Source organism: Microchirus variegatus (genome assembly GCF_963457635.1).
Source record: "Microchirus variegatus genome assembly, chromosome: 7".
NCBI classification, from domain to species: domain Eukaryota; kingdom Metazoa; phylum Chordata; class Actinopteri; order Pleuronectiformes; family Soleidae; genus Microchirus; species Microchirus variegatus.
In genome coordinates this window covers 10,530,370-10,552,073 of record NC_139808.1, presented here as the reverse complement: position 1 = coordinate 10,552,073, position 21,704 = coordinate 10,530,370, and the positions used below count along the sequence as shown (strand labels likewise).

Below are 21,704 nucleotides of genomic sequence, written 5' to 3'. Positions count from 1 at the left end.
AGCCGGCAATATGTCATCTGATAAATGCAGTGTCAGGCTTACTATAGTACATCAGCCATCGTGTGAGCAGAAGAAACAGAGAATGCCACTAAAAGGAGTTGTGTCATTATCGCTGCAACACTGGAAGATCATGTGACCAATGCTGAGATTCAGGGTAAGGAGAAGCAAACATATAGTAGATGATTCATAGAATCCATCCTTCTATCAAATGCCATATTGGCTTACGTTTTCAAATGTAAGAATTAGCTGAATTTGCTGGCAATCTGATTTTATCTTTTGTTTTGTTTTTTGCGGCCATTTATGTTTTACATCATGTCTTAAAATGGCTGCTAAAAGTACAATTGAAAGCACAAAGCACCAACACAATAATGGTAGAAATACAATAGGTTGCAGCTGGTCCGTCTCATGTCATAAAATCCCTAAAATGAGCAATAATGTGCGGGTATACAGATGTTCCATGTACCTTTGATCTAAAAATATCCACTGTCTGTGGGTGTGTAGACTGAAAGCATACTTAGTCCACTTTTACTCTCTAAAGCCTCTTAGATTTTTGGTTTTGATGATAGAATATGTTTCCATGTATTTTTAAATTACCCTGAAACACAGTAAATGTGTCTGAGGCACAGAGCATTTAAAAATGTAAGGTTTTTGCAACTTTACTAGCCTTATTGCCGAGTTATGTCGGACTAAATTACAGTATATACATAACCATGAATGTGATGTGTATGTAATCTTTTTACTCTTATTCGTTTATAAAAAAAATTTTTTTTAAATAAATGGGAATAAGCTAAAACCAGTTGTAACTAGCACAACAGCAGGCCCTGGTGGTTAGAACATGAAGTACCTTGAATGGTTGGTAGGACTTTTAACAGATAATATTAAGTCATAATAAATGATTAATAAATTAAATGTGTATTTTTTTTCTGTAGGTTGATGCATTTAAATCACAGCCTAAACAGAGCAGATCAAAGTCAGATATTCCTGGATAAAACATTGAAATGTAAGTAGTTAGAGCAAAATATTTTTTATTAAATCTAATGTAACTGTTTTGATTCAGACATGGAAGATGTTCAGCATTCAGTCTTTATTGCTTTAATAAAAAAATTTATTAAAAAAAACACTACAACATTCAACAGCATTTGACTGTGCAGTATTTAATGATTGTAGATCAAGTCCGCTTGTTGATACCTTTTAGTAAAGGACACCATGGGCAATGTCACTTTAAACCCAGAGAATCACAACACGGCAAATTGCCTCTCGTGTGTGAAGCCAAACACAATTTATGCAGGCCTACGGCAGAACAACGCAATCTCCTGCTTATTTAGTCATTAACGTGCATATTTACTTTGGAGGAGAAAAAGGTGCTTGAATGGATAATGTTTCCCATATCTTTGTTGTCTTCAATTAAACAAACCTCAGCTGCTGCATCATAGCCTTCGGTTTTGTGTCTCTTTATCCTTGCCTCTGCAGGTGAACTCGAGTTATGATTGCTTTGTTACTGTTGCACTTCAAATAATATTGTGATTTTCCAGTGAATTAGCGACGAAATCTGAAAACAAACCAAAAAAATAAGAATACTGAGAAAACTTGTATTCTAAATATTTAATGTGATGCAAAAACGTATTGGAAAAATATGCGAAATGTGTCTGTTTTAGTTTGTACAATGTGTGTCGAATGTTTGTCTTCAGTCCCTAGTTTATTTATAAATGAATGTACATGAAATTATGTACATCATTTTCTTGCAAGAAAGACTTGATATTATATCCGAATAGGACATTTACGCTTATCAAATAAATACAATAACTAAAAATAGTCATTAAATATACATACCAGTGCTCTTGATCATAGACCCTTGTGGTCTTTGCTGGAGCTACTTGATGCAAAACTATGCATTCATTTATTCATTCATCATCTACCGCTTTATCCTCCACATGAGGGTCACGGGGCTTCTGGTGTCAAACCCGGCCTGGACAGGTCGCCATAGAAACAAACAACCACTCACACCTCAGGCAATTTAGAATGTCCAGTTAACCTCTGCATGATATGTGAAAACCCACACACACGCACACACACAGAGAACATACAAACTCCACTCTTAAAACTAAAAAATATTCTCATGTCATGTCAAATAAACAATAAATAATGTCTTGACGTACATCTTTCACCCCTGCCACGGCAATATCCCTAATATTAGCAAGGTTTACAGGCATTTATGCTTTGAATTGTCTTGTGCTTCAAAAACAAAAGAGCCTGCACATGCACCCAAAACTGCTACCTGAGAGTGCATGAAACAAACAAAGCCATGTCATCAAGCGGGTCCTGGCCAGGAACCAGGTTTTGTATGGACATTGTAGGAATAAAAATCTAAATCACATTTGTGTTTAATTAAAATTGCAAACTTCCCTTTGGCTGCTGATTCAGGGAAACAGACATAGGGAAGATTTTATAGGGGAAAAAAGTAGAGCTGTAGATGGAGACACACATAATGACTGTTGAGTATACAGAGACGACACGATTAGAAGATGTCTAAATCAAACAGAGAATTCCATTCACTCATATACTCAAGTACTGTATACGAGTAGCTGTATTTTTCACATGAAGCGCCTTGTGTGTCTACTGAAAGGTATGAGCGCCCTCTCTTGGACATGACAGGGACTGCATCTCTGCTTCTGTGTGTGAATGGTTTATCAGAGACATGGAAGGAGAGGGGGTTGGCATAGCAACTGCAGATAGTAAAAGTCCAAACTCTTGATTATGACCCTATACAGTATACAGATATGTTTTAATTGCAAAAAGCCTGCTCTCATCCACTTGAAAGAAGACAGGCATGCCAAGCACGAGATGAAACAGAATACAGGATTTGTTTTTCTTGCTTTGTTAACATTTGCAACGCGTTGCTGATTAATTTTACAGTTTGCCTTTGCTAGATGTGCCTTTGAAATAATAATAATAAAAAATACAGTTACATTTGGATTGGCTTCACACTGGAATTGGATTAAAAATATTTCTTGCAATATAAAATCATCAGGCTACCCTCACCCAAAAACAAGTGAGTGCATGTCTGTCAACTGATCAATTGTAATAATTGATAGAATGTTCATGTAGAGTTTTGAATAATTGATAAGTTGAAGAAAACCCCCACCCACTCTCTGATATGAGCTTATTTGGGCAATTTAACATATCTGACATCATTCTATTAATCAAGAAAAAAATCAACACATTAATAAATAATAATAAAAATAATAATAATTTAAACAAAACAGTGGTCTGCAGAGATTTTTGTGTTGCATTTGCAACACAAAAATCCTCACGTGATTCTATCAGTTTTAAGAACCATAATGGAGCTGTCCATTACCTGCGGTGCTGAAATTGACAAAACAACCCCGCAACTAATGGTTTCAGTGTAGACACAGTATACTGTGTGTGAAACGGTATGTTTTTATCATCAAAGTATGTATACTCGTTTATGCATGCACACCACACAAGTAACCGTTGCGTGGTAGTTGGAGCAAAAAGTACCATTTTCCTTCACCGGCTTACTCCAGTCACAGCACGGTGTTGCGTTTACTCCCAATCCGTTGTCCCAATTCTTCAACGCCTGATAAGTACTTTTCCTACGCTCGCCGAGCCATTAAAGGTTAAATTACGTCGTGGGCGTAGCGGCTCCTTGTAATGGCGACCGTGCCTTAGATGTGCCCAGGTTTGTGAAAATGAAGCGAAGAAGAAGTTATTTATTTTAAGTAAAACGCCGAGGTTCCCCGGAGGAGGACTTTGCGTCAACAACCGTCGTCTTTTTAAATTGGTTAACTTAGCTCTACTTTTGAACTTTTGAGCCGCCAAGATGATGAAGCTCAAGTCAAACCAAACCCGGACGTACGACGGGGATGGCTACAAGAAGCGGGCCGCCTGTCTGTGCTTTAGGAGCGACACCGAGGAGGAGGTGAGGCCGGGGATGTTGCTGTCTGGCGGGCCTTGCTAACCTTAGATACCATACCAGTTTGTATTGACATCGATAATTACATAGACACATTAGTGTGATTTTACTCACTAAAACGGTGACCATACCTTTCCTGCGCCTTCGTCTTGACCTCATGTGTTGTGCATTTAACGTCAGTTTTGTTTTGTTTTAGTTCCCCATCAACTGTTATGTAAGCTGCTTTAGCTCTGCAGGTAGCCGCAGCCTCTGCTTTCTGTATGGAGCCATCCTGCTAGTTATTGCTAACGTTAGCATGCTAACTCGCCGTGTAGCAGCTGTGGGCAGCCGGCTCCCGACCAGCGACCACATCCCCGTGCTATCGTTGACTTTGTTGTTAGAATTGGCCAGAGGGATATAAATCTCTATTTAGCATGTATACGTCACATGGTGATACATGTATGTGCCAGTGTTAATAGTTAGTCTGACAATTTAAGTAACCGTTACGTTAACCGTTAACGCCACTAGCTAAAATTGTTGTTAGCCATAGCTGCTACGTTAGTGGACTCTCCACTCAAAGCCGTATGTGTACAAAGATGGCTTTCTAGGGAAATGTATGACCGGGATAGGAGACGAATTTAGACTAAATCAATTCCTCATTCTGGAGACGGTAGTTGCAGTTTTGCGAACAACATGGGTTGCTGGTGACAGGAAACGCATCATTACGACCAGCACGCATCTTTAAACTTTTACCAGAGACTGTCGTCTGCCGACACTCGGCCAAACTCCAGCTTTAACCCAACAGATTGACTCCTCACAGTTATGGAAAGAAGTAAACTCACTGATTCAGATCCTATCTATGTGGTGGGGGGGGGAAATTACCTGCTTTTAGTCATACACACAATAAACTGCATTCACAATAATGTCCTGCTAGGAGCTGTGCATCTTTTCTCCAGCTTATGATGCACTTGAATAGAGTACAGGTAGCTATTGTGTCACAAGTTCTGCTGTTTACTTCTAGCTTGCCTATGCAACAACACTTGTGTATTGTGAACACCCAACAACAACCGATTTTGGAGTTAAAATCTAGTGTACTGGGTGTGTTACAGGTGCTGCTGGTGAGCAGTAGTCGACATCCTGACAAGTGGATAGTTCCTGGGGGAGGAATGGAGCCAGAGGAAGAGCCCAGTGTTGCTGCAGCTCGAGAAGTGTGTGAAGAGGTCAGTCATTATCTATATTTCATTATTAGTCTACCATATAGAGCTGGGCAAATGTTATCTGCAGATATTGGCTTCAAAATGTATTGCATGGTATCAGCAAACACACCCAGATCTGCCGATATGACTAATGACTACAACAGTAGGCTGAATTGGCTGCTACTTCCTTGACTTCTATGCTGGCGTCCTCTACAACTATTGTTTTTTTGTTTTTCTTTATGATTATTTACTTTGCTCAATGAAGAAAATGTATATCTACATCTGCTGTGTCATGAGTATGGAAAATATTATGTTAAATTCACTACAGAAGAGATTACCTCTGCCATTGGGCACAGGAAAAACATATATATCAGTATTGGTTATAAACCTGAGCACTCCCGATATATCGGGTATCCCTAGCAAGCATATACAATAAGTATGAAACGATATAGCATGATAGAATTTTTCCTAACAGCAGTGTAACAAAGGTTCTGTATTGACATGTATATTCATCGCATATACACTCTGAGTTATAACCTATATAATGACCTTGAATGGTTTACCATAGACTTGTGAATCATTTTTCATAAAGAAGTATAAAATCACCATTAACCTTTCTAGACTTAATTCCTAGCTTGTCATATTGTTCTGAGAATGGCTTTCCATATACAGCATGGCAAAGTAGTCAGAGTATAGGCTTACAAGATGTATTGTATTTCATTTCCATTAAATCGTGTCTGTATTTAACACTGGGCCTAATACCATCCTCTCAAAGCCCATTTGTCAATGCAGTCATCCTGTTTGCCTGGACAGGAGAGAGCCTAGCAACATGTAAGCTGTATCATAGCGTCATATTACAAAGAAGTGTTTAGATGTCAAATACGGTTGTAGGTTGAGATTGAAATACGCTTTCATTGTTTTCACTTTTTAGATCTACTTTCACAGCAGCAGCTTTGTTTCAGAGACATCTTGAAGGATACATTTGGGTGTAGGGAAAGATGTGTAGCAATTAGTCAGCAGGTTTGAAAAATCATTGGAAATCAATAATGTCCTGCTCATGCTATGTATCCTACATTTGCCCGTGAAATTGGGTGTCCCTTCAGTTGTTGGACATGTTTATCGCTTGAGTATTTTGATCAAAGTGGTGAGAAGGCACAGAAGACGCTAAATCTAGCTGGCATGGCTGTCAGCACTTGGCGGGTCACTGACCACATGAAGCCTATTCTATGCGTGTGATCTATCACAATGATGGATGCTGATATCATCTCTCATCCTGGCTCTTGCAGTTTCGGTGCTTTGGTGGTTCCAAGATGCTAGGGCTTGCCAACACATTTTCACAGGGTCAAAATCAATGTCACATCGTTACTGAAGTGTGGTCCAAGTGCTGAAAGACCACAATCAGAAACTTTGTGGTGGCATTTGAGTGTTACTCAATGCATCACCATGTTGTGTGGCTTTTTAAGCCTCTTATCATATGGTGGTGTAACAAGACGTATCCTAAGCCTCGCAAGCTTACGCTGAAGACCTTATGAGTGGCGAGTGGTTTCTCATGCTTGGTGGTTTGGAGTCTTGTCAAGGATGAGAGCAAAATACACAGCATTCAGAAGAAGGCCCAGAAGTTATAGAAGGTTCCTTTGTCAGCCTAACCATCAACAACCTCTGCTTATCCTTGTTAGTCATACACCCTCAGACTTGCACTGTGAAGACACAGGACAGCATTGTGTAACTTGTAATTCAGCCTCAATGCTGCTCGTCCTTTTCCATGTTGATGACCAGTAGTCTTTAGTTACATGACTGCTTAAGCTGGGAGACCTTTTATATCTCATAATAAATATACAAGTTGACTTTTGGCCTATTACTTAATCCATGGCACATCTTTGGGGTTTCTAGAAGTGGGCCTGTTCTTTTCAGTATGATCTAGTTCAAGGCCAGACGAGTACAACACCGAGTCCATGGTACAGTGTGTGGCATCAACATTTATTTATAGACTGAAACTGGAACCTGAAGAAGAAGCTGCAAAGATGTCAGCAAGTGGCCTGCCTCTGTATCTAACTCGAACCCACTATTCTCCTCCGGGAGTTGGGATTTTCCTCGCAGATCATTTATTTTGTTGTTAGAAAGGGTTTAAAGGTAACGGGAACAGAAGTGTTCATGGTGTCCTGAAAAAAAGGTGTTAGCATTTGTTGGATTATGTGGCTTATGTTTTATGATCACGAAAGTCTAGTTAAATAACTGACAGCACTGAGCTTATTCTGCGTTTTTTTTTTTTTTGTCTCTGACCTTTTGTATGCAATCTTGACATTTGGAAGTATATTTTAGAGAAGTGGTCAGTGTGTGATATCAGGTGATTGCTGAATGTCTGCGATTAAGGGTCGTACAGTTATGTAATGTAGAACTACAAGGATTACGTTGATGAAAATACATTTCTTTGCTCTACTCTTTTTATACAATTGAAGACTAAATGTCTGAATAGTAGACAATGAATGTAGTTACCACGTGTCTTGGATGTACTTTTCTTTTTTTATGTCAGAGACTAAACAATTGATAGATTGAACAAATAACTGAAACAAAAATGATCTGCTCTCTTAATTATTTTAACCAAAATCTGCAGTCTATATTTGAATTTCTTTAATTCAAACGGATTGTTATCTTGCCTCTGGATAAATTACTCCTCACTACATTGAAGGTGTCATGAATAAATTAAAATCAATATATAAATAAAAAATACAAATCTTCTACTGCTTTATCCTCCACATGAGGGTCACGGGGGGAGCTGTGCCAATCTCAGCTGACATGGGGCGAAAGGTCAGTTCGCCAGTCCGTCACAGGGCCACATATAGAGACAAATAACATCCACTCACACTCCAACACCTACGGTCAATTTGCCTAATCCCCAAATCTGAACGTTTTTGGAGTGTGGTAGGAAACCAGAGAAGCCGGAGAAAACCCACACACACACGGATAGAACATGCAAACTCCATGCAGGAAGGCCTTTGTTCTGACTGGGTCTCGAACCTGGGTATTCTTGCTGTAAAGGCAAGAGTAGTAAATGTAGCATATAAGTGAAAATGAGCAAGTTTCAGTTTTTGTATATTTTTTTGCTTCCGTCTCTTGAGATTGAAGGTTCAGGGTTAAAGGTTAAATAAAATCTCGACAAACGAGGCAATCGGAGATGGCAGACTTTACCCCATTCACGCAACAAGCCTCTGTCGCCCTCTGTTGGTCATATTGGCAAGTGCAAGTGCGTAATAAATTACAATTTCCACAATAAAGTTAAGTCAGCAACTCTGACTACAGCAGGGCTATTAGATTGCAATATTGGATTAAACCCCAATATTTTGTATTTAGAAACATTTAACATTTGTGCATCTTTGTTTGTGTTTTACAGGCCGGCGTAAAGGGGACTTTAGGTCGTTTAGTTGGAGTATTCGAGGTGAGCTTATTTGCCGGAGACTGTTTTTGTCTTTAAATGTTGACGTGCTGTTGGTGAATGAGAAGTGAAAACATGACACATTTTCCCCACAGAACCAGGAGAGAAAACACAGAACCTACGTCTACGTCCTTATTGTAACAGAGGTTCTGGAGGACTGGGAGGACTCGGTCAACATTGGTAATGCAAACTATTTGTTTATTTGACGTAATTGGGATCATATGGACAAAGCTGTCACATGCTATGTGTAGCTTGTCTAGGTTGCCTAGGCCTTAGTGGTATCACAGTTCAGGGATTTTGTTTGTTGGAGCAGATTATAATGCCAGCTTTGTTCCTGCCCTTGTAATTTTTTTTTGTTACATCAGTGCTGTGAATAGCAATGACAAATATCCAAAACCTTTCCCTTCGTAATTCCTTTTTCCTCCCCCCCACACACGCACCGTTGTTTTAACCTGCTCCACAATTTTGTGTTCTGTCAACAGGAAGAAAAAGGGAATGGTTTAAAATAGACGATGCCATACAAGTGTTGCAGTGTCACAAGCCTGTGCAGGCCACCTACTTTGAGGCCCTCCAGGAGAGTTGCCTGACCAGTAATGGAACACCTTTGGTGACTACGATAGGTGGGGAACTCTCCCCTACTTACAGCATCAATCAGAGCTCCATTTCGGGTATCAGATAACTAAAACCATACCTCTGACACTCTGTGGAGCTTTTGAGCTTTCACCACCACTTGCGCTCTTCTCTCCTCCTCTCTTTCTCTTCTTTTGTCTCAATAACATGGTTTGCCTTGCCAACTCCTTTGTGCCAGAACTGTGGCACAGACTTGATGACAAGTGTTGGTTAAATAGTCTGTAAATGTAATTTTTGACCCCCACTGTTTTTTTCCCCCCCTCTCTTTCTTTTTACTGACAATTGCATGAAATGTTCCCCCTTGCTACCTTCATTCTCTTTCATCAAAGCACCCTTAGCGTGGTGTTTTATTGAATGCAAGAACTACTTTTTACTGTTGTAATGTCAAAGTGTAAACATATAGTGATTCAGCTGAAGGCTTTATGGTGGTCATTTTAATGTCTCCTCCATTTTTCGGTTATTTTTCTGTGAATGAGTGTGCCCATTAGAGTAGTCCCTTCCCCCTTTTTGTAAGGAAAGAAATGTCATCTGTATCCGATTGAAGAGAATTGTGGGAAGTGACTTATCATGCAGTAACACTGTTGCGTCACACTCCCACAAGTGTCTTGATGCCGACTGTACAACGGCCTTGTGTTAAGGTCTTTGGATTATTTGGATACGGTCTCTTCATTTTACTCTTTACAGTGGTCGCCGATGTTTCTTTTTTCAGAAGGATGCGTCCCCGTTGTAATATTTCGATTTACTAGTGTCAAGTGTTTTCTTATTTGGGAAGCTAGCCAAGCACTACAGGTTCCAATCTCAAATGAAGCATATATATATATATATATATATACACACTGTACAGGGAGTGAAGGACTGTCAACATTTAGTGAAAATGAACCACCTTTCTCTTCAGTGTCTTTACCTCCTTTTAATCCTTGTTTTAATTTAAAAAAAGAAAAACTACAACAAATGCTCTCTCATGACTGACTACAAAGTCTTCCTCTGCAAACCGAGGGAGGTGGAAGTAGTAGATTTCACAACCAATGACTTGTAATTTCAAAATACAGCACATATCATTAAGTTATTAAAATACATGTCTGTATTTTACTCCTCGCATTCAGTTTGGTTTAAAAAAAAAAGCATTTGTTTACATTGTGTTCATAGCACAGGTGACTTAAGCGGGCACTTTTCATTATGGTCGTGTTTTTTTTTGTTAATGTTTTTTTTTTTTTTACCCTTCTGACTGTAGTATTTAATCTGCATCCCCAAAAACACTCGGAACACTTGCTTGACATTGAAAGTAATTGAATCTATAATGCTGTCTTTGGCAAGATGCAGAACAACAAGCCTTGTACAGTTTGAGACCTTGTTTTTAACATTGTAAAATGCTTTTTGAATACTTCCCCCCCCCCCCCCTCTTTAACGTCTGGCAAAAAGTCTCTTTATCCGAGCTGCGTCACTTGGCCTCTGTGGCACGAGGCAGCTGGCTCAATACTGTGAAACTGGAGGCGCTGTAGATAGCATGTAAGAGGTTTTTATTGTAAATTGTTTATTTCTGTATAGATCAAAGGTGAGAGGACAAAATGACAAAAAACACACATCTTACACATCAGTGAGGGCGACGTGTCAATAGGCTGGGAGAAGTGATTGTGTTGGTTTTGGAGCCGTTTGGACTTTTCTCTTGAAATGGCGTAGAGTGCACCTGCGGCTAAAGAACAAGGAATGTGGCTGTGATAAGTGGATGAGAGCAAATAGCCCATTTATAATCCTATATACTCGGAATCCTTAATCCCTTTTTATTGTTTATTAGGCCAAATCAAATTTGCAACAGCATAGGATTATGTTTTCCGTTTCCTTATCTTTAGCCAAGCTGTAAAAAAATGAAGTACAGTTGCAGTCTGAGTTTAACACTTTATTGTGGCGGTTTCGTAGGCCTGATGTCTTTTGCTCCACCAGTTTCAGTTTATTTCCCCCGTAGAGTTTCTCTCAGTCGTCTTTGATCAAAAGCAGAAATAGCATACTATCATGTTCTGTCTATAGTTAGATCAGGACACACAAGTGACATTATAAATAAATGTCAGATTGTAAAATTAATTCAAGGTGCCCCTTTATATATAGGAAGTTATGAAATATATGGATTATAGCGGCTTATATTTAAAAAAATAAAACGAATACTACTTTGGATTTGTACACCTGATTATTCTAAAATTCAACTAAACTTCAATCATGTTTTGACCATGTGCTCATGGGAGATGTAGTTTTTGGTTCTGAACAAGTCATTTAATTAAATAGAGAAGGTGAATAATATTTTTTTTTTTAGTGGCAATTGCTCATTTCACTTTGAATATAGACAGAAAACACCTGCATCATGACTCAATAACTGAGGAGAAAGACTTTGTGGGAAATGGCATTAATAACTGAAAGCTTGTGGACCAAGACACTTTACGCCCTGGTCTTACTTCTCATTAAAGCCCGACAAAATTGGGTTTCCAACAAAATTGCGATAATCCAGCGATTCAAACTGATTTCTCTCTAAATGAGTGTACAGGTGAAAGAAGTTGAAAGCCTCCCTCACGTCATGTTGAGACTTTGAACTGGTTTTACTGCTGTGTGTTTAGTGAGGTGTGGTGGACAAAGTCTTGCTTTATAATGCTCTAATCTGGCACTTCCTGTGAGATTTTGTTTCGATTAGAGCTCATAGTCTTCAACTCGATGTGCAATTAGACGGTTAATGTGGAGAGAAAATGGCTGAAAAAAACAACTGAACCCTGGGTGATTTGCAGATTTAACTCTTGGTGGTTTGATAGATACTGTAAAAAAATGAATGAGCATTTTCTTAACAGCCACTTGTTCTTTGTCCATATTTTTGTTTCTGCATTTTCCTTTATTGTGTTTTGTTGTTGTCAAGCTAATGTCTTATATAGCAAAGACAGCATCATTACAGCCAGAGGACACACTTCAGCTTTGGTCAACAAGGATTAAACTCCCTTTGTAATTTAAAATTAATTACAAAGTGATTCCAGCTTATGTTTATGAGACAAAAAAATATTTTGTATGATATTAAAGCTCCTGAGCGGTGATAAAGACAGGATTTATTAACATACAATTGGAGCACCTGATTAAGTCACTTCCTTTCAATTTACCAGTCACTGTGTTGCCATGTCAACTGACTGGCCCCATCTTGTGGCCAAACCAAAATATTGAAAGCACATTTAATAGAGGATTGAAACAGTTTTCTTCGCTCAGACCATCCTATTAACTGTAAACTGAATTTAAAAATGTTCTGAAAATAAAAAAATAGAAGCACTCGGAATAATCACAACTGAATATTTAAGCACTTGAAGTCGTTGACCTCAGCCTTGAAGTTACTCGTATTGTTTTTCAGGGTTTGTCACTGGAATATTCTTTTCCTCTTTTGTCATTTGGGACTATGGAATAAAACCAGTGCAAGAAGACTGAAGATTGTAATATAAATGTGCCAAGAAATAAAAACCAGTATTTCACATTCAGAAGTGTCCGCGTTTGTGTTCATGAGACGGGGAACTGTAATTAAGGTTTACAAGTGATGGTTTTTAAACTATATCAGAAGTGCTATTGTTCACCAAACCTGAAGTTTGTTTTGCAAATGGCGTACAAGGAATAAACATTTGACAATGACTCTCCAAATAAAAGTATATCTGGCTTTCTCTACATTCTGATTCACAACAGGAAAATTATTGTTCCAGTACATGAAAACTGAAATCTCAACACTAAACCTGGTCACAGGCAGAACAAATATTTCAACAAGTTTAATAACAAGAGTGCAAGACTGCACAATCTACCGTTTGAAATGCCAACTTCATTAGGCATGAACAAATGTGACAGCCATGGTAGAACCGTAGAAATACTTATAATTAAGTTATAACAAATAATACCAAAGATGATTCTACTAAGAAACAATAACAAACCAACTTCAGATCACTGTCACAGACATAACATCCAGCTGCCCAGCATTCAAAACATCTACCACAATCACAATTAACAATACCAAGACTGAAATTGTGTTTTGATTTTTCTTTATTGTACACAAAGAAACAGTGAAAATTTACTGAGGCTGCTGTCCTCTGCCGCGTCCAAAGCCACCCCTCTGCAACAGGAAAAAGTTGTCATTATATCACCCAGTGAAGGTTGATCTACAGAATCAAGTTTAATAGCTGCGCTTAAAGTCCCTGTAAAGTTATAAAAACATAGATCTCCTGACTTTGTTCTACCACAGAAAACGTGCTACAAACCACCATATCGAAATTTGAGGAATTAAAGTCGCCAGGTATTTAAAAACTACGTTTGAAATAATTTTATAGTAAATCATGCTCAGACACGGGAGGTGTGTCCACTCTGATCTACTCGTGCTCACTGAGGGAAACCAAGTCTGTGAACATTGCGGTTCATCCGTGTTTGTAAAGAATATAAACATTAACTCTGGTTATCAAATCACTTTTCGTTTTTTCTCAACCATTTACATAATATATGTAGAGCTGGTTTAACTGCAGTCCTCCTCCTTCCTCAGCAGGAGTCCTCATCTTTAGGAATTATAAAATGGTAGAGCTTTTTGTGGTAGAACGTTTTTGCATTTACAGGACAAAGATACCTCAGCTTGACAGTAAATTAAAGGCAGTAGTGCAGGGAGCAGGTACAGCTGCTCACAAATGAAGGAGGAAACGGTTGATGCAAGCACAGCGATGATTTTTATATCGTTACAGTGTTTGAGGAGGATTTATAACAGCTATGACTTCTGTGGGTTATTGAGCCATTGAACATTACCTTAAAAAAAACCATCTAAATAGAAGACTGCAAAAGCTGTTTTCTGCTTTTACACCCCAGATGTCAGTTACTATTTTCAAGTGTATATAAATTGTGGAGAGGAGAAACTTTTGCATTCGCTTTACAGGGTCTTTAAAGGCTTTGCACACCAGATAATTTTCTCTTTGGATTAAAGTAAAATGACTTGGCACCTGCTCTTTATTTCCTATACGCCAACTCAACCACTTTCTTCTTGTCGAGATCATTTGTTTCCCGGCGCCTTGTAATTTGTTCATTCGTGTCATTAATTAACCCTCGCATGCACTGAAGTTGCGAGTTATTTGCAATTTGTGCCATTTAGCTGGGCCTCAATATACTTCCTGTCAATGTTTTGTGTATTTTATACAGTTTTATTTATCATTGTTGTAGAACATTTGTATTTTACCGTTAACAGACCAACAACCATCTGCTTATACACAAAATGTAAAATAAAACTACTTACGAACTGGAACTCTGTTGCAGCTCCAGCACCGGCCTCTGCTTTCTTGTCAGCACCAGCTGGGAGAGAAATTGATGAACGTCAAACAAGGTCTCAATAAATTGACTTTTCATTTAACTCAACGCGTATTAAAACTAGGCCAGCAACAAAGTTAATTACATCAATGTTGTACTTTAAGTACTTCATCACAGCACACATGCAACATACCAAGGATGTGGAAGTATTGTATTAGTGTACTTACGGGGTGCAGCAGATCGCCTGTATGTGTCCCTGTCTGCCTCTCCACGGTTAAGGCGGGCTGGCCTCTCTCCTTCCATACCTGAAGATTAAAGAAACATTGTGTATTTAGCACTGCACTTGCGTGTTATTCTGCAGTACAAACAAGACAAAAGTATACTTTTAAGTTAAAGTTTCATCACGTATTCATGTAATCAATGATGCAACTTAGACATTCAAAGCTGATCGACAACATGCACACATGAAGACAAAGTATGACATAAGACTGTAAGTAACAATTATTCACTGTTTTTTCTAAATCCAAGCAAATAAACTGCAGATTAGAAACCATGCTCCCTGTTATCACTTGACACTGGTGTACATTATTAATTATGTGTCTGAACAGGCATGGTAGTGCAAGAGAGATCATTCTTAACATTTTATTAAGGTTTGGACTGAATTAAACTTGGCTGGTGGCTGAGATATGCCATTTACATATCGATCTAAAACTGATGCACAAACTGAAAGGAACAACATTCAGAGATGCTGAAGTCACCAGGCCATGGCTGCAGCTTTTTCTCTGTTGGTCAGCCCTTTATATACTTCCACTCAGATTTAAGTCAGCCTTTAACGTAATTAGTCAGATTCCAACATTTACAATCAACCAGAATGGCAAATTCTATTGTTAAAGCAACAAAGGCATGTTGCTGTTGAAATTACAGGTAAAACCAAGCCATACTTCCACATTGAGTGTAAACTTGAGTGCTTACCCTTGGGCCTGGGCCTTGCGGTCTCAGGGCGGGTCTGGCGGCGCAGGGTGGCGGGCACGATCTCGGGTGGAAGGTGGAGGAAGTCTCTCAGGTACTGGATACCCTCATTGGTGAGGTACCAGTAAAAATGACGCCAGGCAAATTGCTCCTTGACATACCCACAGGACTTCAACGACTGAAAGGAAAACCGACACAAGTTACTTATCACAGCCAAAACCTTAAAACTAAAGAATACATCCATCAAGGCTTTGAATTCCAGTACATGTCCTACAAAACCACAGTTCGTACACAAAATCACTCGTATGTAAATGTTTGCTCTTTATGTATAATTTACTGTATTAACGTGAGAGACAAACACCTGGAAAATGTACAAATTTCAGATCCAAGAATCCACTGGCACAGCAAATGTTTGTGCCGACAATGTTTACCGCCTCATATCATCATCATTCCCTTTTCTAGCTGGAAAATGAAATTAACCAGGGTTCTCACACCTTGGTTGACACCAAATTCAAAGACTTTTCAAAGACAAATTCCCTTGAATTCAAGGACCACATGTGCAGACAAAGCTTAAGATGAGAGGGTAACTTGTAAGAGCTGGTTCTCCCATGGTGTCCACTTTTATCGATTGGCAGCACGCTCTGTATCCCTTTGCCAGTCTTAGTAAAATTTCTCTGGTGAGACCCTGGAATTTACATTTCCCAGCACTCGCATGATTTGCTCTCTTGCTAAACATTACAGCGAGAGACATTTACCTATATCAACTTAACTTCTTCCCAGCACAATATACATTAGGCTTTGAATATTACACATAATAGATATTAGAACTACCACATTTCTGGGACCATTAAGATGACATGAATGTAAATTGAAGAAACTGGAAGTCCCAATATCCATGCATGATATAATAATTTGGATAAAAGTATGTGATTTTTCCACATTGTGATTGAGCCTTGTACACCGTTTACCCAACTAGTAATCATGACAGCTAACAGTGAATGCACTTGTTCCTAAACACACCAACTACAACTTAACGGTGCACATACAGCCGGTCACATGTAAAACGCATGCTAAACGTACTCAGCCGAGGTCATCACCATCAACACCCAAACGTCTCTCACCTGCATCGCTTTCATCACATGAAGGTTGGGGACATTTTTGTCAGCAAGCTCGGGATGGTTGGGCAGGTGGACGTCTTTCTTGGCCACCATGACTCCCTCCTTGAAGAGGAGCTCATAGATAGCAATGCGATTCTTCTTGGGCATCAGCATCTGAGTGAAGTGACAAGTCGAGCGTTAGCTTCACATGCAGCTTCCACTTCGGGCGGCATGCTAACAGGCTATCCAACCTAGCCGTCCACAGTTACGAAAATAAAGGCAGCGCATAGACCACAGGCTATCGTCTCAGTTAACGAAATCGCTACCAATATTTGACTGCGAACATCACATCAATACCCTGGTAGACATGAACTTTAATTGAGGGTGGCCTACGTTAGCAAAGGAAAAAATGGCAGCGAATCGTGAACATCAGCCCGGGTTACATCTGTCACATCTTACGCTAATATTTAACGTTAGAAAACATTTAAGGGTGAAATGTGTCCACGAACTCCACTGATGTATTACAAACAACTTAATCGCAAACATTATTGTCTCACAGACTTCGAGATGTTGAAGATATATTTAGATTTCAAAAGCCGGCTCTGACTTTACCTTTCCACTTGATGAGGGACCGGAGCCGGAAGGAACGGTTGACGTTGGCCGGAAAGGTTTATCCCCTTGTTCCGCGCCTCCCGGAGACGTGCTGCACCCTGCTGGTGTGGAAGTAACACTGACTCCTGGCACTGCGGATGAAGTGCTTTTGTCTGCTTCGACTGTGTGTAAAATGTGACTTTTTTTTTTTTTTTAATAGGACGTTAAAGAATATGTATACAATGTATTGTATTAAGACATAAAAGGAACATAATATGTCATAATTAAAGAAACTGAGGACAGACAGGAAGTTGAAACACTGATGGTATTTGGTAATATTTTTGAATATTTTTGAAAAATAAAATGCATTATAATTTTTACTGCATTTTATTTGGAGGTGCCTTTCATGGCACTCAAGGTCACCTTACAACAACAAAATAATAGTAACAATATTTGGAAGATAGTGACTAAAACAGTTGGAGTTGGACCATTCAGTTGTGGTCCGTTTTATACCCTAGTTGCATAAATACATAGAGCCCCTTTTAAACTTTACATTTTCTCCACATTTCTGCTTGAATGTTGAACTGAACAATGTCTTTAAAGGAATTAATATTTTTCAGTAGTGAAATAGTATAGTAGTTGTTTCCTCCCTGTGTCACCCAATACGAATCTGATCCCCCAGTTTTGGAGGCTCCAGAATCAACATTTGACAGACAGGCTCCTATTGGACGATAACAGCTGTCAATCACACTGTTGTCCAATCACATGTGCTGCAATGTATTATCTATTTTCCTCTAAAAGGCAAACATAACTTAGAAAATTAACATAATGTTCTATTGAAAACGACCCAAAAAGTAGCGATTAACACCAATAAATACATATTTTTCAGCCACAAATATTAGCCTCTATAAGGCTAAGTATATCAACAAAATATAGTTTATTTTATAAGGTCTCATGACATTGTCCTTATACTGCAGTGCATTTAAAAATAGAATCATCCATCCATCATCTACCGCTTTTTCCTCCACCAGAGGGTCACGGGGGGTGCTGTGCCTATCTCAGCAGACATTGGGCGATAGGCGGGGTACACCCTGGACAGTTCGCCAGTCCATCGCTGGGCCACATATAGAGACAAACAACCATTCACTCACACACTCACACCTACGGTCAATTTAGAGTGACCAATTCACCTAATCCCCATATCGCATGTTTTTGGACTGTGGGAGGAAGCCGGAGAACCCGGAGAAAACCCACGCACACACGGGGAGAACATGCAAACTCCTTGCAGAAAGGCCCTTGTTCCGAAGTTGTTCCAAACGGCGCTCGAACCCAGGAACCCGGGTCTTCTTGCTGCAAAGGCAAGAGTGCTAACCACTACACCAACCGTGGGCCCTAAAATAGAATCAGAATCAGTTAATTATGTTAACATTATGTTATTGAATATTACCTTGATACCTTTGTTTTTATTTGTTTATCTGTTTTGTTATTTGTTTGTTTTATTCTTTATCAAAAGTATTACATTTTAGGTTGTGGCCCATGAACACAGAGCTATTTTGCTATGTGGCCCATGAGCAATGCAAAGTTGAGTAGCCCAGTTTTCCTCGGATGTAGGCTCACTTGTCACCATTATTTTGAAAGGGCTCTCCGGAAGTCGTGCTTTTCATCACTTCTAGCTTGACTCGATCCATGAAACCATCCCCCACTTGACTGCTGCTGCTGCTGCTGCTCTCAGCTTCACTGAGCGGACACACACAGACACACAGAGAGAGAGAGGGCGACGTCTCTGCTGATGAAAACATGATCACATTTTAAAACAGACATTCAGAAGCTGGATTATAACTGAATTCCGGTAAGTTATTCTTGATACGTTACGTCCATGTTGTTGATTGAAGTCGTGCAAATAGTCTAATATCGATTCTGATATTCTGGTATGGAACGGTCACAGATGCTGTCGGCGTTTATGTCAAACAGTGATGGTGTGAATGAGATTACATTCAAATAAAGACACGCAAAGATGGTTGCATTGAGAATAATTGCACGCCACGTATTTAATGCAGTTGCACGTTAGAGATGGAAGATAATATACGTGTGCCACACATCCACGCCGGCGTCCACTGGCACCACTCTTGCAACAAAAACAGTCACGTTTAGTGCAAAATATTAACATGCATACGATTGCTTTATTAAAGAATAGCTTTTAACAACACGTGCTGCTGCAGAGAATACATGCAGACAATGAGGAGCAGAGATCCGGGGTGAGGCTGCAGCAAAGGACGGGGAGTAAATAAATAAAAGCTCCTCTGTGAAGGACCAAGCCTGTGTTTCCACCACACCAGCACATTTTTATGTGATTGATTAGAATGGATGACCAGGACAGACCTGACTGACCTCCATGGTTCTGAAACCACTGCTGCCTTCTGATGGACAGCTGCACCTTAAAGACAACAGGTGCAGCTGTAATGCATGGGCGGAGGATCATTTGTCGAAATCTGTTTCCACTTTCAGGTGTGTTTCCATTTATGTTATCCTGTAATCAAACATAATCCCAACCCCTAATCCCCCCCCCCCCAGAAAACACATTGCTCTTTTGCAAAGTAGAAAGACATGGGAAACATAACAATTTGGTGATATGTCGTTGTCCCTCCATGATAAACGACACGCCAGGGCAAATATGGATATCACTCACTCACTCATCTTCTGGAGCTAATCCCAGCAAGCACAAGGCCACACAGAGACAAACAAACACTCACACTGACACCAAGAGTCAATTTAGAATGTCCAATTTGCATCATCCCAAAAAATCTGCATGATTTTTGACTGTGGGAGGAAAGCGTAGAACCCAGAGGAAAAACACGCACACACAGGGAGAACATGCAAACTCCATGTAGAAATATCTCGGTGGGCGTCACTACTTAATGTCGCCTCACGGCGGCGCTGAGGGAAACTTGGGGTGGAAGTTACCAGACTGAAGAAGAGGGAGTTTACAGCGGGATAATAAGAAAATAAGAGATGCTCCATGATTTCTTTGTCATATGGAGCAAAAAAAGAAAATGAAAAATCAGAAAGCTTGTTTTAATTATCGAAAAAAAACACTCAAACCGATTAGTGAATATCGTAGTAATCGATTAATAATCGCTTAAACAAATAATCTTTGCAGCTCTACTGAGAAGTGCTCATTCAGTCTGATAAAAGAAATATTATCAGCTTGATATTAAAGACGCATTTAATGCATAATTGACATAAGAGATTTAGAGACTTGGACATTTAATCAGAGTCAGACGCTAACTAGCTGCTCTATGTGAACGATCCAGGGTTTTGTCATAACGATGGATTTTTATTCTTCCACAAAACAGGCCAGCGGTGCAGTACTAAATTGCCAGAATGCTCCTTTAAAGTTTTGCTGTTTCGTCATCAGTTTTTGCAAAGAACAAATACTTTAAATTCCCACTTACTATCTGCTGAAGAAAGATTGTTGAAAGTATTTGTTATTGATCAGTCGCACTGGAATTACTGGTTGATTGATCAGTAACTGTTAAAGGGTACAGTATGTAAAATTCAGCAACATGCTGTATATTGGTGAAGCTGAATATCCCTTATCTTATACTCTGCCCCTCCACATGTGTTTGAGAAAACTACATCCACCTCAAGTAATGACAAAAAGATTGTCTCTTTTGGGCTACTGGAAAACACGGTGGTCCAAAATGGCGCCCTCTGTAGAGCTGACTCGGCTCCTGATATAAACATACAATTCATACAACCAGGTGATCGTACCTGTAAGTATTTATATACTTAGATTTTACTCACTGGAACTTTAAGAGCAGTTTAGATATGAATTAGTATTTTTTTTCCAGAAGAAAAAGTCATATCAGCCTCATTTAAAAAAAAAAAAATTTTTTAATTAATCACAATGTGTAGTAGATTTCTGTGTGTTATTGTTTGTGTGTCTGCCTGTCTAATTGGAATAATTCATGTGACAAATTAGAAACACTCATTTGATTTGCAGCGCTCACTTCAGCTCCTCTCTCTGTATAAAAGAGTGACAGATGAGTTGCCATTGTTAACATAATTAATTAGATTAAACCCCCAAATTCTTTTCCCTTTCTCTATATAAATAAGTATGGATTTGAGCCCAGTATTCCCAACGGGAACAAAGACACCAGTTTGCACTTACAAGCCTGCCATGTCACATCTGGTGCTCACTATCCTCTGCTGACATTAGATAATTGAAAGAAAGCAATTATTCTTCTCGCCGAGTCTCTTAGGCCTCGGTGACCCTTTGCCATGCACTTGCTGGTGGAAACAGGAAGCACATGAGCTGTGTCTCAATTCAGGGGCTGTCTCCTTCAGAGGATACAGCCGTGGTCTACGCAGCCTTATTTCAGCAACTGGCACCGATAATTGAGGGGGGGTTTTTGGATCGTGGATATCTGTTTGGTTTGGAATGAATCCTGGGATAGGTTGGGACGAACCAAGAAGGATCCACCGGTTGGATCCCATGTTGCTGGGATGGAATGGGATGGAAGGACACAATCGGAGGAGCCTGTGAAATGGAACAGCCGAGTCACGGCGCTGTGACACAGTCAGCATTCAAATGGGCTCTCTCC

The 21,704-nt window shown here is 39.5% G+C and overlaps 2 protein-coding genes across 2 annotated transcripts; one reads left to right on the top strand and one right to left on the bottom strand.

The window, feature by feature from the left end:
- Positions 1-3,680: 3,680 nt before the first annotated feature.
- nudt3b (nudix (nucleoside diphosphate linked moiety X)-type motif 3b) lies at positions 3,681-12,649 on the top strand. Its single transcript, XM_083892191.1, has 5 exons — positions 3,681-3,940; positions 5,023-5,133; positions 8,498-8,542; positions 8,635-8,719; positions 9,022-12,649. The coding sequence occupies exons 1-5, from the start codon at positions 3,842-3,844 to the stop codon at positions 9,216-9,218; spliced, it is 537 nt and encodes a 178-aa protein (XP_083748317.1). The 5' UTR covers positions 3,681-3,841; the 3' UTR covers positions 9,219-12,649.
- A 540-nt stretch (positions 12,650-13,189) lies between these two features.
- On the bottom strand, positions 13,190-17,244 carry rps10 (ribosomal protein S10). The gene is made up of 6 exons (XM_083892903.1): positions 17,122-17,244; positions 16,534-16,683; positions 15,416-15,590; positions 14,671-14,748; positions 14,433-14,488; positions 13,190-13,277 (listed from the first exon to the last, which is right to left on the bottom strand). Exons 2-6 carry the CDS (start codon positions 16,681-16,683, stop codon positions 13,236-13,238), a joined length of 501 nt encoding a protein of 166 aa, XP_083749029.1. The 5' UTR covers positions 17,122-17,244; the 3' UTR covers positions 13,190-13,235.
- Between the last annotated feature and the right edge of the window lie 4,460 nt (positions 17,245-21,704).